The sequence below is a fragment of the Leptodactylus fuscus genome, chromosome 5 (assembly GCF_031893055.1).
Source record: "Leptodactylus fuscus isolate aLepFus1 chromosome 5, aLepFus1.hap2, whole genome shotgun sequence".
Taxonomy (NCBI): Eukaryota; Metazoa; Chordata; class Amphibia; order Anura; family Leptodactylidae; genus Leptodactylus; species Leptodactylus fuscus.
In genome coordinates, this window is record NC_134269.1 from 137,008,396 (window position 1) to 137,023,928 (window position 15,533).

At 39.5% G+C, this 15,533-nt stretch overlaps 1 protein-coding gene across 1 annotated transcript in view; it reads right to left on the minus strand.

Moving 5' to 3' along the window:
• Positions 1–15,533, minus strand: part of ADAMTS20 (ADAM metallopeptidase with thrombospondin type 1 motif 20) — a 136,421-nt gene that overhangs the window by 68,474 nt on the left and 52,414 nt on the right. The window contains exons 10-15 of the mRNA XM_075275870.1: positions 14,427–14,568; positions 12,633–12,737; positions 7,818–7,963; positions 7,131–7,312; positions 6,895–7,031; positions 5,105–5,222 (exon numbers count right to left, since the gene is read on the minus strand). Coding sequence (XP_075131971.1) covers positions 5,105–5,222; positions 6,895–7,031; positions 7,131–7,312; positions 7,818–7,963; positions 12,633–12,737; positions 14,427–14,568 — 830 coding nt within the window. The remainder of the gene's footprint in view (positions 1–5,104; positions 5,223–6,894; positions 7,032–7,130; positions 7,313–7,817; positions 7,964–12,632; positions 12,738–14,426; positions 14,569–15,533) is intronic.

A 15,533-nucleotide genomic window follows, 5' to 3' on the forward strand; every position in this document is an offset into this window, starting at 1 on the left:
ATGACCCTGCAAAGCGACCATGAGGAGGGCTGCCCCCAGGAGACTGGAGAGATACGGGAGTGGCAGGTACAGACCCAAAAGAGCAGATGGGTTGTTTTGTATGAGGAGGAATTGGCAGTGCTGGGGCTAGGAGCAACTGCAGAGCAAAGGAGTAGAGCATTACAGAGGGCTCAGGAAACGGAGAAGGAGGAACAGAGAATGGCGCATGAAAAGGAAAGAATGGCGCATGAAATGCGAATGGCTGAGATAACTATGAGGAATTATAATCAAACGTCGACCCCCAGCCCAACAGTGAGAGAACCACCATATGTCTCCCATAAACACTTCAAGACCTTTGAGGAAGCGGCTGGGGATGTTGATGGATATTTTCAGGACTTCGAACACCAGTGCCACCTGATGGAAGTCCCAGAGAAGGATTGGGTCCGGTATCTGGTGGGGCACCTACGAGATGGGGCTGCGGAAGCTCTCAGAGCCATGGACCCTAGTGATCAGCGGGACTATGAGGCCATTAAAAGAGCGGTGCAGAAGTATTATGCAGTCACTCCAGAGACCTACCGAGTTCAGTTCCGCTCTTTGTCTTACAATGGGGGAAGCTCCTTCCACATGTTCGCCCACAAGTTGAAGCAAGCATGCAAGCGCTGGCTAGAAGGAGAGGAGGCTGTCACAGTCGATAAGATCCTCCAAGTCATACTTAAGGAACAGTTCTTTTCCCAGTGCCCCGCTGAGATCCGTGAGTGGGTGCTGGAACGGAACCCAGCCACAGTGGAGCAAGCTGCTTCCCTTGCAGATGAGGGCCTGACCATCAAGCCGCAGTGGAAGAGGTTGTTTGCAGAGGAGCGGAAAACTACCACAGTCCGCCAGACACCCTTCATCCAGCCACCCACCTTTCGTGCCCGGCCTCAGGATTACAATTCCCCCTCTACCCCTGCCCCAGCCCATCGGCCTCCAGCTATGAACAACCCTGTCCCTAGACAACGACCTACTGGAAGAATGCTAGAGCGCAGATGTTTTGGGTGCGGGCGGCCTGGACATTTGCAAGCTAGTTGCCCTGTTAACATGGGGGCACGGGCCACCGTGGCATCCCGGCCTATTCACTACCTGGGAACCACTCCTAGGACAGAAAGTTTGGCCCCATTTCCAGATGACTCCATGAATGACACATCTGTTCCACCTCCAGGGGTCTATGGGATTCAGCCTTCCGCCACACATCCCGCAAACCTTCAGAGGAAGCACTTGCAGGAGGTCCTACTGGATGGCCGAACAGTTGTTGGATTCCGGGACTCGGGAGCTTTCCTAACGGTAGCGGACCCCCGAGTTGTGCGACCCGAGGCCCTAGAGGAGGGTCCTGGCATTTCTATCAAGTTGGCAGGGGGTACTCAAAGACGTATTCCTAAAGCTACCGTGGAACTCGACTATGGTTATGGACCAAAACGATGCACAATTGGTGTGATGAGCGGGCTGCCGGCCGATGTTCTGTTAGGCAACGATGTTGGAAATCTACAGTGCCACTTTGTGGGAGCAGTGACCCGAAGCCAAGCTCAGAGAGACGCCAACATGGATCGACCGGATTTTCTGACAGATGCCAGCCCTTCAACCCTACAACTTTACCATTCAGTACCGCCGAGGGAACCAACACCAGAACGCGGATGGGTTATCCCGGCAGGAGGACATATGAGCTATAGAGACTGATGTGCATTCCCCAATTTACCTGTGTAGGCCAATTGTGTCATGCACATGTTTTGAGAGGGGGAGGGGTTGTCACGGGATGGTTAGAGTCTATACTATAGGCAATGTGTAATATATATTTCATGTGGAATGTATTCTCTAACCTGTTATATACATCAGTGTGTAGTTGGCTGATTGGGGTCTAGTGTGTTAGCACATTGTATGCAAATACCTCTAACTAGTGAGGACAATGGGTGGAGATAATCTGATCAGTGTCTCCAAGAAGATGTTGGATGGTGCATTGTCCATAGTAGACAGGGAGTCTGCTCTCCTTGGCATAGGTGAGGGGGGAAGGATCTGTGGCTCAGCCCTTCCCACCCCCAGGTATAGGTGTAACAGTTTAGTATATAGTATATAGCTAGCAGTTAGTATGTGTTAGCCGGCCTGTGCACAGCTCTGCAGAGAGCCAGAATTTAGTTACAGGACCAAGGAACCAAAGCTATCATTGGATTGTGACTTCTGTGGACTTATTGTTATTACGGTTGATGTGACCGCCGCCGGCTACTAACTTTGTGGATTACAATAAATTGCTGTTGTCTCCCGACCTCTTGCGTCCCTGTTGATTCAAAAGACCATCCGGAGGAAGACGTATACCTTTGCTCCGTGACAGTGTTTTTCTTGGAATGCTGTTTCTTTTTGGACGCCATGCATAATGCCTTTTTTTTATAACCAAACAACTCAATTTTTGTTTCCAAAATGAAGCTGCCTTGTCCAAATGTGCTTTTTCATACCTCAGGCAACTCTATTTGTGGCGTACGTGCAGAAACGGCTTCTTTCTCATCACTCTCCCATACAGCTTCTATTTGTGCAAAGTGAGCTGTATAGTTGACCGATGCACAGTGACACCATCTGCAGCAAGATGATGCTGCAGCTCTTTGGAGGTGGTCTGTGGATTGTCCTTGACTGTTCTCACCATTCTTCTTCTCTGCCTTTCTGATATTTTTCTTGGCCTGCCACTTCTGGGCTTAACAAGAACTGTCCCTGTGGTCTTCCATTTCCTTACTATGTTCCTCACAGTGGAAACTGACAGGTTAAATCTCTGAGACAACTTTTTGTATCCTTCCCCTGAACAACTATGTTGAACAATCTTTGTTTTCAGATCATTTGAGAGTTGTTTTGAGTAGTCCATGATGCCACTCTTCAGAGGAGATTCAAATAGGAGATCAACTTGCAATTGGCCACCTTAAATACCTTTTCTTATGATTGGATACATCTGGCTATGAAGTTCAAAGCTCACTGAGGTTACAAAACCAATTTTCTGTTAGTACAATAAACCTCATTTCAATCCTGAAATATTACTGTGTCCATCAGTTATTAGATATATCAAACTGAAATGGCTGTTGCAAACACCAAAATATTTAGAACAAAAAATGATTAAGATTAATAGGGGTGCCCAAACTTTTTCATAGGACTGTATATAATAAACAGTAGGCACCTATCAATAATGCTGAAGTAAAAGTTCAGCTGGCCATTTATGATGTTGACATACTTCACATTATGAGAGATTTTTAGCCCAAATATAAATGATAGCAAGTGCAGGTTTGATCGAGAACGTAACTGATCATCCTGCGAGGTGTCGCGAATTTCTTTCTCAATTATAGCATTTTTGGCTGCGCTCCACTTCTTGCACTTGCTACAATGGAAACCTTCATAATCTTTCTGACGCATACACTTGAATCACCTGCTAACTGTTCGGGTGCAACAAGTGCCATGAAAACACTGTTCTTGTGGTTATTGTTGTTGCTGCTGCTGCTGGAGCCATTGCTCAGAAAGAAGTAAGCCATTTTGATGAGCGTACTCAGAAGCTAGGATCAAGCTTTGTACTAGGATCTTGCAACGCCATTTTAGCTGATTCACAAAACGGTAGGTGGATACACTAGTAGAATACCTGCAGCTTCGCTCGCAAAAAATATAGTAACTAAAGTAAAATATAATAAAGTCAAATTTTTCGTGTCACACAGTATTACTATGACCTGAAGGAGCTGACATCTCAGTAATGAAAACCCTCACAGGCAGACTTGTGTAGTTGCCCATAGCAACCAGAGCTCAGCTTTTACTTTACCTCAGCAGGGGGGCGCTAGCGACATGTAATGTGATACAATTTTGTGAAGGTGGAGACATGCTAGAGTAACGGGGCTTCACTTTTGCCAAGGTGGATATATGCTAGAGTAAGACCTGACACATGCAGGACTGTAATGTTTCTCTGAACCTCGAAGAGCAGGGGTTCCATTACAATGCAAAGCACATGGAGAGTGAGAGTGGGTTCAGTGATGATAATGACCTGTCTGGAATCTGAGTTTCTATAGTCATCCACATAGCACATTAGTTTGGGGGAGAGGGGGTTCAGGATGACAGATTCTGTTTAAAATATAAATGTCATTTAAGTTTTTTCAATAAATAGGGCAATATACTTTATTAAGCTCAGCTTCCTTTTATGCTAAAACAGCTTCTGCACTGCTGCCCCTATGCTTTCAGTCAATGGCTAGGGAGAATCCATATACTAGTCTATGTAAGGGAGGCCTTAGCATGTGAATTCTGCTGAGAAAAAAACCTTTTGATAAATGAATAGTACTAGTGACTGTAAGAAGCTCTGCTCTTATCAGACTCTTTCCTTGTCCACCTGGTTCTGCTAATACAAGTTTCACTGTGAAAATCATTGTTTCAGTGAGGGGAAGGGGGATAAGTAAGCAGTGGGAGAGAGAGATAGCAGGAGATGACACAGCTTTAGACTGCTGCTCTCTTTAGATGTCCTGCATGGCCCTAAGGCCACTTTAGAGTAATGCCTGGTTCTCATCTGCGTTTGATAATCCAAGGGGGTCTGTGTGCTTTCTGCGCGCTGCCAGCACGAGTCATGTGGACATGAACGTAGATCACGAAGTACTTTTCTGTCTGCATGTTCTCTGCGGACACCATGCAGAAAGTACACGGACCTCACTATAGTCTATGGGGTCGTGTGCGCTCACAAGCTCTCCGCTTGCCAATGCGTTTGGTATCAAACACAGATGTGAACCAGGCATAAGAAGAGACAGTTGGGTTCACACTAGGGTCGGTGTCCGTAGCTAATGTCCACGGAAGATTTTAGCATCGGACACTAGCTGTGTCAGTTTACAATTTCCATTACTTTAAATGGGATATTATGTAGTGTCCTTTACTGTCCGTGGGTGTCCTTAAGTGTCCGCTTACAAAGATGTCCAATTGTTCAAGCGGACAGCTAAATTCTACATGTAAAAAAATTCAACATTCTTAGAATTACCACATTAAAGGCAGGTAAAGGCAGTGTATTGAAAGATACAGGCTCTTCAAAAGAAGTCATTCTGAATAAACTAATAAAATCCAGTTTTAATTTAACACTCCAGAGAGCTATTAATGATCTACTTACCATACTGAGCTTTTGTGAAGGTTCCAGCTACAGTTTTACATGAAGAATTATCACCCCCGCATACACCACATTTATCTTTTCTTGCTTTGGAATTTAAAACATGGTCACAGCCCGCTTGCTAAAAAAAATATAAAGCCAATTTGATGCAGAAAATGCCGATTTAAACACAGAAAAAACTTTGTACTATTTGCTCTAGAAAATTCACTACATATTAAAGTGTAACTAAACTTTTATAACAAAATTTTCATAAATTAATAGTGCAGGTGAAGGGAAGAAACATTACTATATACTTGACTAAAGAAAAGTGCCTGTGTATTTAAGTATTACCCCTGTCTTTTATCCTGTCTTATCTCATTTGGGTGACTCTGGATTATATTCCTTACACAAGAAGACTAGTTTACAATGCTGTCTATGGAGAGGGGATTGAGAAGAGGCAAAGGAGCGAGACAAATATATGAGGCAGTCTACAGCATTAAATCCAAAGACATACTGATCGTGAATTTAGCATAGGCACTCTAATTGGAACAGTGTATGGTGACAATATTTGTAAGAGCTACAGAATATGTTGCCACTATACAAATCAACAAAATATAAATATACAATTAAATAAGTCAATAATGTCAGGAAAACTTTGGATAGTAATTATTGAAAGAAAACAGTTACCGTATATACTCGAGTATAAGCCGACCCGAGTATAAGCCGACCCCCCTAATTTTACCACAAAAAACTGGGAAAACTTATTGACTCGAGTATAAGCCTAGGGGGGGAAATGCAGCAGCTACTGGAAAATTTCAAAAATTAAAATGGTCAGAGTTTTTGGGTGCGGTAGTTGCTGGGGAAGGGGAGGGGGTGTTTTGGTTGTCTGTCTGCCCCTTCCCTGAGCTTGAGGACTGTTTTTTCTTCCCCCACTTGGAATTCAGTCTGGCTGAATATAGGGTATCTGCAATGCTCCTATTAACCCCTTCCCGACGGAACAGGAGCACTGCAGATATCCTATATTCAGTAGACCGGGCACTGTCAGACACAGGGATGTGTATGTGTTTCACAGTCATTTTCTACTTTTATATGTATTCTAGGGAAATGAGTGATTTAGAACTTTTTTTTATTAATTTTTCTTTTTTTTTTTTTGCACTGTTTTATGGGAGATTCTATATATTGATATTGTGGCTGGTCATAGACACCCCCTCCTAAAAAAAAAAAAAAAAAAATTTTTTTTTTTTGCTGACGAGTATAAGCCGAGGGGGGGCTTTTTCAGCACAAAAACTGGGCTGAAAAATTCGGCTTATACTCGATTATATACGGTACCCTACAGTGCAGATGTCTCTATCCATAGACCTCTATTGTATAGATTTGAGCAATGGCAGAAGGAGGTAAATAATTAAAGAAACAGCAATTTTCTTTAATAAACCATATTGCAAAGTTTTTTCTACCATAAGATGAACTATTGATATATGAAAAAATAAAATATATATATTAAATAGCAAAGTGTAACTTTGCTTATACATTTTCTCCAATAATATCAATCTATCTCCTGACAAAGTGCAACGAATTATATCTGTCGCTATAATACATATATATATATATAGCACCATGGAATTAATGGTGCTATATAAATAAATAATAAATAATAATAATAATAATAATAATAATTATATATATATATATATATATATATATATATATATATATACACACACACTGTATATATAACCATATCTACAGATCTATTTTTTCAGAGTGGAGAAAAAAATCTAAATGCAGTTATAACACATGCATGACTTTATATTTACCCTGCATAATCCTTGAACACAAAGGTCATCATTTTCAGGACCACAAGGTGTGCCGTCGATAACTCTATCCTTCAGCTGATAATAGGATGATGTCCCAGAAACACGACAAAACAGCTTGCATCGATCTTTCAATTGGACTGTACAAATAATAATGCATTCTCTGTTACAGTGAAGTTTTTGCTTCACTCACTTTCTTACAATTCACTTGTTAAGAAGAAGATACATTTTATGCTTACTGCCACTATATTTTGGTATCCACCGTACACTGGTTGTAAGGCCATTGATATTAAAATGTTTGCCATCAAATTGAGAACACTGAACGTCTCTAAAATCTTTTTTTCCTTTGGGACAAGAATCCGTGTTACAAGATCGGAACTTCATCCTTCTTCCCACACAATACTTTCCTCCATCCTTTGGCCTGAAAAATATTTTCAGTAATAAAAGTAGTATAGTGCTTGCCATGTAATTAACTATAAAGTGTTTAAACCCACAAAAATACAGTGAATATATTTATAGTACAGCAAATTCAAAGGTGTACGTGCTATTAAAATTAAGAATTGGGAATTTCATGTATGGTTTATAAGTAAGGGTGAGTTCACACTACCGTTACTAAAGTCCATGGCTGTCTTCCGTCATAGGACTTTAGCTGTCACAGAGAACGGTCAGTGACTGATTCTGTGTCCGTTCCCATTGACACTAATGTAAACAACATGATTAGCTTCCGTCATGTTGTTAAATTAGTGGCAATGGGAACGGACACAGAATCAGTCAGTGACAGCTAAAGTCCTTTTCTGGCATCCAGTGACGGAAGGCAGCAACGGATTTTAGTAATGGTAGTGTGATCTCCCCCTAAAGCATATCATTTTATTGACAGAAGCAACATTTACATGAACAACAGAGAATATATCAGTTCAATGGCTTACTCAGGTTGACTGCAATATCTAGCAGATGTTTTGATTCCCCCACCACAGCTTCTTGAACATGAACTGTAAGGCTCCCAAGGACCCCATTCACCATCCACAGGACGGGTATTCGATACCTTGTCTACACAAAGGCCACGATGGCAATGCTAGTTAATAAACAAAATACATGAAAAATGTAAAATTGTCAGAAGCAGCTCATTAACCGCCTTTTACCTCTCATATACACCCTCACTTTACAGATTTTTTTTAATTTATAATTTTATTAAATAATTTAACCTGCTAAGATTTCAGACTAAAATATGTGTATGTATGTGTATACATTACATTTATTTACAATAAATTCTGCAGGTCAGGGGTTTCTGCCCTTTACAGTGTCTCTACAGTCTGGCTAATAAAGGTGAAAACTGACCCGCTGCTATGATTTCCATATATTTTTTAAAAATATTGTTTAATATGATTATGCAAAAAAAACTTACAATGTACCTCTAATTATTAAACCACTTTTCATTAATGAGTAATGCAGGTCAATATATTACATTTTGTTATATAGCTTAATAAAGAAATATTTATCACTTCTCCATTTATTACACTGCTGTTCTACTCTATACTCAGAGTGTTTGGCACTATAGCATTACTACCAGTCTTAAGCCTCATACACAGAAGTCTATGGTGATGGAAGGGGTGAGGAGGCGGCTGTTAAGACACTACACTGCACAGTATGAGGCAGTCAATTACCTTTAAAGACAGTCATCAGTTAGCAATGTTCAGAGCGCTCTTACTCACAGTGCAGCTGCATTTGGGTGCTTTCACACAGAGTTTACACTCCGCTCATTCAGACACGTAAACACGTGTCAAAGTGACCACTGTAAGACAGATCCCATAGACTTCAATGTGTGCCGGTCTTACGTGTGCTACACATTGAAATCAATGGGTTTAAAAGCCTCCCATTGATTTCAATGTGTAGTGTGTGTAAGCCGGAACCCATTGAAGTCAATGGGATCTGTTTTGAAGCGCCTCACTCTGACACGTGTTACATGTCTAAAAGAGTGGCACGTTACTCCGTGAGAATGGAGCCTTTAGGTGGTTTTTTTTCAACAGTTTCCTACTCCCCCTCCCCTATCCATAGACTTCTATGTCAGAAGTAATTCAGGCAGATAAAATGTGAAGGAAATAGATTTCTTTAATGAGATACATTGGAATTTATATATATATATATATATATATATATATATATATATATATATATATATATATTCATCTGTACAACTCACTTATGAAAAGATGCTTTGTACTTGAAGGTACTATTTAAAGGGGTTTACGGGAACTGGGCAACAGTAAAAAAAAAATTAAAAAAAGGGTAGGTAGGGTAGGGTTGCGTGACTGTGACCTAAATCAAAATCATCTATTTAAAAGTACAATGCTAAATATATCCAAACTCTATACCTTGCCTTTTTTACTTGTTAAATGGGGGGAAAAAAGCAAATAACTCAGCATATATACAGTACATTATGCATGCAAAATAGGGAAATACTATTAGGAATTTAATCTGGTAAAATTTAGGTATGATTGCAAAAAACATTTCTAGAATGAAACTAGGACAAGTTCCCTGCTGCTAGAGGGTGCAAAGTCAAGGTCATGGTGGTGCTGGTAATTAATATTGTATGTTTATGTTCATACTTTGTAGTGACCTACACCTGCGCTTGGGTTTCCACACTTTGAGTCCACTTGGGGATGGTTGGGATAAGTATTATTTGTACACCCTTTTTTCACCCAAGAAAGTTAATTCCCACTATATACCATCTGTGTAATTCTTAGTTCACAAAGTATGTATATAAAACACTAGTTTTATTTCATGTAACAAACTTTAAAACCCCATCAAGTCTATAGTGTCATTATCTAAATTAACATGATGCACCGACCACTATCTGTTAGTCATATACCAATTAGTTGAGGCTAGATTCACACCTTCGCTGTGTTCTTCCCTTGTATAGGGATGTATACCCCTAAATTGTCCAATCAAAGAATCCGTTCTAATATACAGCACCCTTTTGATCAAAACTTACACTCCTATGCTGAAACCCCACATGGCGTACCCCGTGGTGTTTTACAGTCCCTACAAAATGGGTGGGATGCTAACAAATTCCATCCACACATTGCAGAAAAATACCTGCAGCAGACATGCTGCGATTTCCAACACCATTGTGCTTTTGTAAATCGTAGCATCTCAATTATACCTACAGAAATACTGCGATTTCCAAAAATGCAATGGTTTTGGAAATTGCAGAATTTCTGCTTGCAGGTATTTTTGTAGGTATAGGTATAATCAAAGCAGAAAAAAGCGCTGCGGGAAAAACTGTGATGCATTTCCGCAGCGTTTTTCCCAAATCGCTTTTTTGTCTATGGCTATGTGGGGCCTTAGCATAAAGGGCCAATTATAAGTTTCTACATATCACCACGAACAGACATCGTCCTTTAGTGCATGTGCACATCAGATGCAAGACAAGGCCAGCTAAACTCACTACACCATGCCAGTGTATGTGCCATACAACTACACATAGAAATGAGCTAAGTCCCAGGAAATGTGCATATCACAGCAGACTTAGTCTATTTTTTTGTACCGCCCACAATTGTGGACCCAGTGTCTACACATATATCAGTATATTGTAAGATGTTAAACTAGAGATTACCCAGATGTTCCAGTATTCAAGTTTTCAATCTCCTTTTGTACATCCCAGATATATAGAAAATTTGTCCCAAAATTTTGTCATCAACGTGGCAAATGGAGCACAGAAGGAACAATGTGGCACATCTTTTGTGCAATAGGGACTATAAAACAATGTCTCAAATTTCACCCAACTAAGCCAGAAATGTGGCACTGATTGGTTAGCAAATTCTTCACAATGGGATGTACGGTATATGATTTGAACTGATTTTTAGGAATTTTAAAAAAAAAAAACCTCAAAAAATCGTTTAATTTTCCATTTCACTCTGTATATTTAAAAAAGTACTATATCCTGATTTTTTTTTTTTTTCATCTGGTCTGGTATAATACTCGAATGACATTTCAGTAGGGATTTCTTTGCAGCAGTAACTTTATTTACATCATAGACAAGACAGACAGTATTACAATACAAGATATTACCTCTACAGAAAACACCACATAACGCTAATCATTGCATCCACTACTGACAACAGATCTCAGAGAGTTGGTTCCAGACTATTGCTAACTTATGTTACTAAAAATAATATATAACTAAAGCCTTATGTATAACTGAAAAAGGCAAATAACTTAATCCAAATTTTTAAAAAAAGTTATAGCTCTCAAAAGAACATGCACCAGAAAACACAAATATATGCCTAGTCCTGAACCAGGGAAAATGGCCCTGTCCTACAGTGGTTTAAGCATGCAAGCCTCCAATTATAAAATAATAATAATAAAAAAAACTTTTTATAAATAAATAGTACAGGTGAAAAAAGAAACTTTGTAACATACATACATACATACATATATGTTTAAAAAAATATGTTTGCCATCCCCAGCCAGACAAACATCCAACGCTAGTAGTAATGAATGCTGAAAAAGCGTTTGATAGCTTTAAGTGGTCCCAGCTGGTGTTGGTTCAAGACAAGATGAAGGGCAGTATTGGACTTTGCTGTTGGATTGCGTTATTGTCCCACAGCTATACACATACACAGGACTTTTTGTCCTCCCCCTTCATCTTAGAGAATGGAATGCATCAAGGTTTCCCTGGTTCTCTCTCATTACTTTAAAAACCTTGGCTGAATACTCAATACTCCCAGCTATACTAAGAAATAAGAGTGTGAGCAGTAAAACCAAAAATAGCTCTTAATAAGAATATAATAAAATAATACTAATAATATACTCTTGGGATATCCCCAGGCCAATCTACAAAGTGTTTTTCAATGTACATTTTGGAAAGTTCCAAGGATACAAAATTAATGTTTCATAAGAGTGAGGTGTCCACAGGCCTTCTGGGGTCAATTTGGGACAGGGGTTTCCCAGTCCACATCCATCCTAGTTATTTATCACTTATTTAAGAATTAACAAAGCAAACACTTCATTAAGTGTATATACGGTAACTTGAAATACTCACCAATTTTTGCAAAGATTCCAGATGATTTTTAGGCTAAGACCCCACGTGGTATCTCGCACCAAAAACGCACCACAGGAAAAACTGCAGCGGCAACACATCACGGTTCTTCCTGCAGTGTTTTAGACAGAAAGTTCGCTGAGGTTTCCTCTGCGGACTTTCTGCTTCAATTATATCTATGGGGAAACCACCAGCGTTTCCGTAGGTATAATTGACATGCTGCGCCGGTTTTAGAAATCGTCACATGTCCGCACCGCGGTTCAGTTTATGCATCTGAGTGGTCATACCCCCCACTGATTTGTAAGTTATCCGATATCCTATAGATAGGAGATAACTTGCTTTCGTGGAAAACCCTTTAAGGCCAGGGCCCCACTTTTTTTTTTGGTAACTGCTGCATTTTACTGTTACTGCAAAGTACATGGGATTCTGGCTAATCCCATCCACACACTGCAGAAAAATACCTGCAGCGGAAATGCTGCGATTTTCAAAATAATTGTGTTTTTGGAAACCGCAGCATGTCAATTATACATACGGAAACGCTGGTGGTTTGTGTATTGGTATAATTGAAAAAGAAAGTTGGCAGAGGAAAACTGATAGGCACTGCTGGTAAAAACGCATGCATTTTTCACTGCGGCCGGCTACATGGGGCCTTAGCCTTACTATATTAAAATGTTTAACTATGTTAATAATGTAATGTGCACACCTTTCCAGGACCACAGTCGCTTCCATCAGCTAAAGGCATATGTTGAGTTAAACATCCTTTATGCATTCCTTCTGTACTTGTGCACCACAAGCGCTTACACTGTTTCTGTTTGAAAACAAAATAAATATAATTTATTACATTTCTTTATGGACATCTTCTATTTGTGTACAAGGCTATATTCACATTGCTGTTGCCTTTCCACTGTTCTGATCCATCACAGGATCAGAGAAGAAGACTTTCCACAACTGACTCATTTTGTGCTTATTTTATCACCAAGTCATAGCTGGTGAGGCTTCGGTAGAAAAAAGAATGAGAAGCCTTGTATTACCTAGAAATTACAATAGAAGCCAAACATTCTAGGAGGCCGTTAGATTTGGTGCTGGCCATTTCAATGCAGCAATATCTTATTAGATATGGAGGTCCTATCTAGGATATCACGACTTTCAGGAGTTTTCATCATTTGAAAGTTACATGAAAATATCATAACTAAATTACATTACTTATATTCAGGTCCTGTGTGTCACAATATGTTTTATGAACCATAAATAGATTCCCAGTTCTGCATGTTACTACTGGAAGCATGCCAAAAGCCTGACATCAGGCATTCTCTTATCAATTGTAGTAGTGTGAAACTGCTGTAATTCCTGGAAAGTTGCGTTGGCTTATGGCTGTTAACCAAGCAGAAAACTACCAGTTTAAAGACTACATTTTCTAAAATACAAGGCACAAGCACACACTGTGTAAACAGTGAGATAGCAAAGTCTGTATCAAATCAGTACAAAATACTTTTTGCAAGCATTTATAAAATTACTAAACATTTCATATCCATACAGTACATATATATATATATATATATATATATATATATATATATATATATATATTAATTAGGGTCTTATATTATTTTTTGCTTCAAAAGATAGGTTAGAGCTTATTTTCGGGGAAGTCTTATTTTTTCCCCATGGATAATCATCCACTTACCATACCCCCTTGCACTCAAAACAATTAAGAGTTGGCATGTGCGAATGGTGGATGAGCTCTGACACACAGATCTGTGTCACTCCTGTAGCAGTGGACTCCCACTGGTGACCGAAGGCAGCCACGATGTAGTCATGCCAGCAGGACTACCTGATCTGTGTGTGCGAAACCAGCACTAGTGGTAGTCAACCATTATTATGGAGAACTCTCTTACTAGTGCCATCTTGTGCAGATAGCTCCCTTAAAGCTAATGTGTGGTTCTCTTGGGGCTGCAGCTGTTTTTGGGGTGTCTGCTTTCATTGATGAAGGGTCTGCTGTACTCTATTTACTTTTTTACATGTGCAGCTGCCTGGACACTTTTTGTTTTAATGAATTGAAGCTAGGGATTATTTTTTGGGGAAGGATTTATATTTCAAACATACTCCAAAAATCCTGAAAAATCATGCTAGGGCTTATTTTCAGGGTAGGTCTTATTTTCGGAGAAACACAGTATAAATATATATAATGGGGGACATACAGTTTGAACATTCCAGTGTCTGCCAGAAGTGGGTAATACACACTGATATAGCACAGTAAGTGAAACTCCTGTGCCATCCTGCCCTATAAAACTTTATAAACATGCAAAAAGAATACCCTAAACTCACTAAATTAGCTGTCTAGTGTATACTTTAGAAAGGAATTTATTTTATGCACCTTTATGATTTATTTAGAAAAAAAAACTATTTGAAGCAACAATTATTCTTTAAGATAGTCAACACAACATTACATTCCATCTAGCTTAAATTAAAAAAAAAATTGAGATGAAAAACAACTTACCATGTATGGACAAACCTGAGACCCTTTGCCAAACATTAGCTCACACTGTTTGTTAGCATCGTATATCACACCAGGTAACTGATTTGAAAAGTCATATACACGTCCACTGGGCTTATCAAGGAGACATTCTCCATAGCCAGTACTATAAAAGAAACAGAATCCAAATATAATGGATATATATAATGTGCAATGCATCCATATCCTAAAGCTTAGGCTCATCTACCAAACACTGTCACAAGGCCTCCTTCTAGCCTTGTACGTACAGAAACATCATACCCAATGTGCAATTTTTTGAGATCCCTTGCTCAGTTCATATTAAAAGGACACTCACTCAGGTTCCATTTAAACTTCACGTAACCACCCCTCTTCACTGTCAGCCCAGGAAAGAAGCAGCAAGAGGCAGACTCTAGTTGTGGCATGCTACTGCGCTTCAATCTCCCTGTGTGTTGTCATCTGTTTGCGGAGCAGGATTTTGTGCACTATATAGATCTATATAGATATAGATCTAATATACATTATATATATGGTGTGTGTAACACCCCAGATAAACAGTGACAACCCTTTGAGTCAAAAAGTTATCTCTCTGTTATCTATGATGCTACATAGCACTTCAGGTAACATTCTCAGTACTCAGCAAATGTTATGGCATTATCTGTGGAGTTATATGGTACAGATACTGTACTATATACAGTATGCACTATAGGTGTTATGTGCAGTCCTATGTAACACCAGCACATATAATGATAATTCTAGTAGTAAATTTTAACTGCAGTTCTATGTAACACCTCTGATAATGCCATTATAGCTCTTATAGTCACAGAATAATCACTCTTATCAGTGGTGTTATAAATGACTGCTACATTATCTAATATCGATTACATTATCTGTACCCATTCATATTATATGTGACCTGCACTTTTTGTGTTCCCTTCACAAAAGGGTGGCATGTGATTCATGGTCACACAACAATTTTTACGGCACGCTCCCCACTCTGGGTCTCCCTAGTCTCTACCAGCAATAGTCGGTGAATATAAATTAAGATTTATTACATTACCTTTACTCAGAATTACCGCTATGTGTTATCTGTGGTGTTACATGGAACTGCAG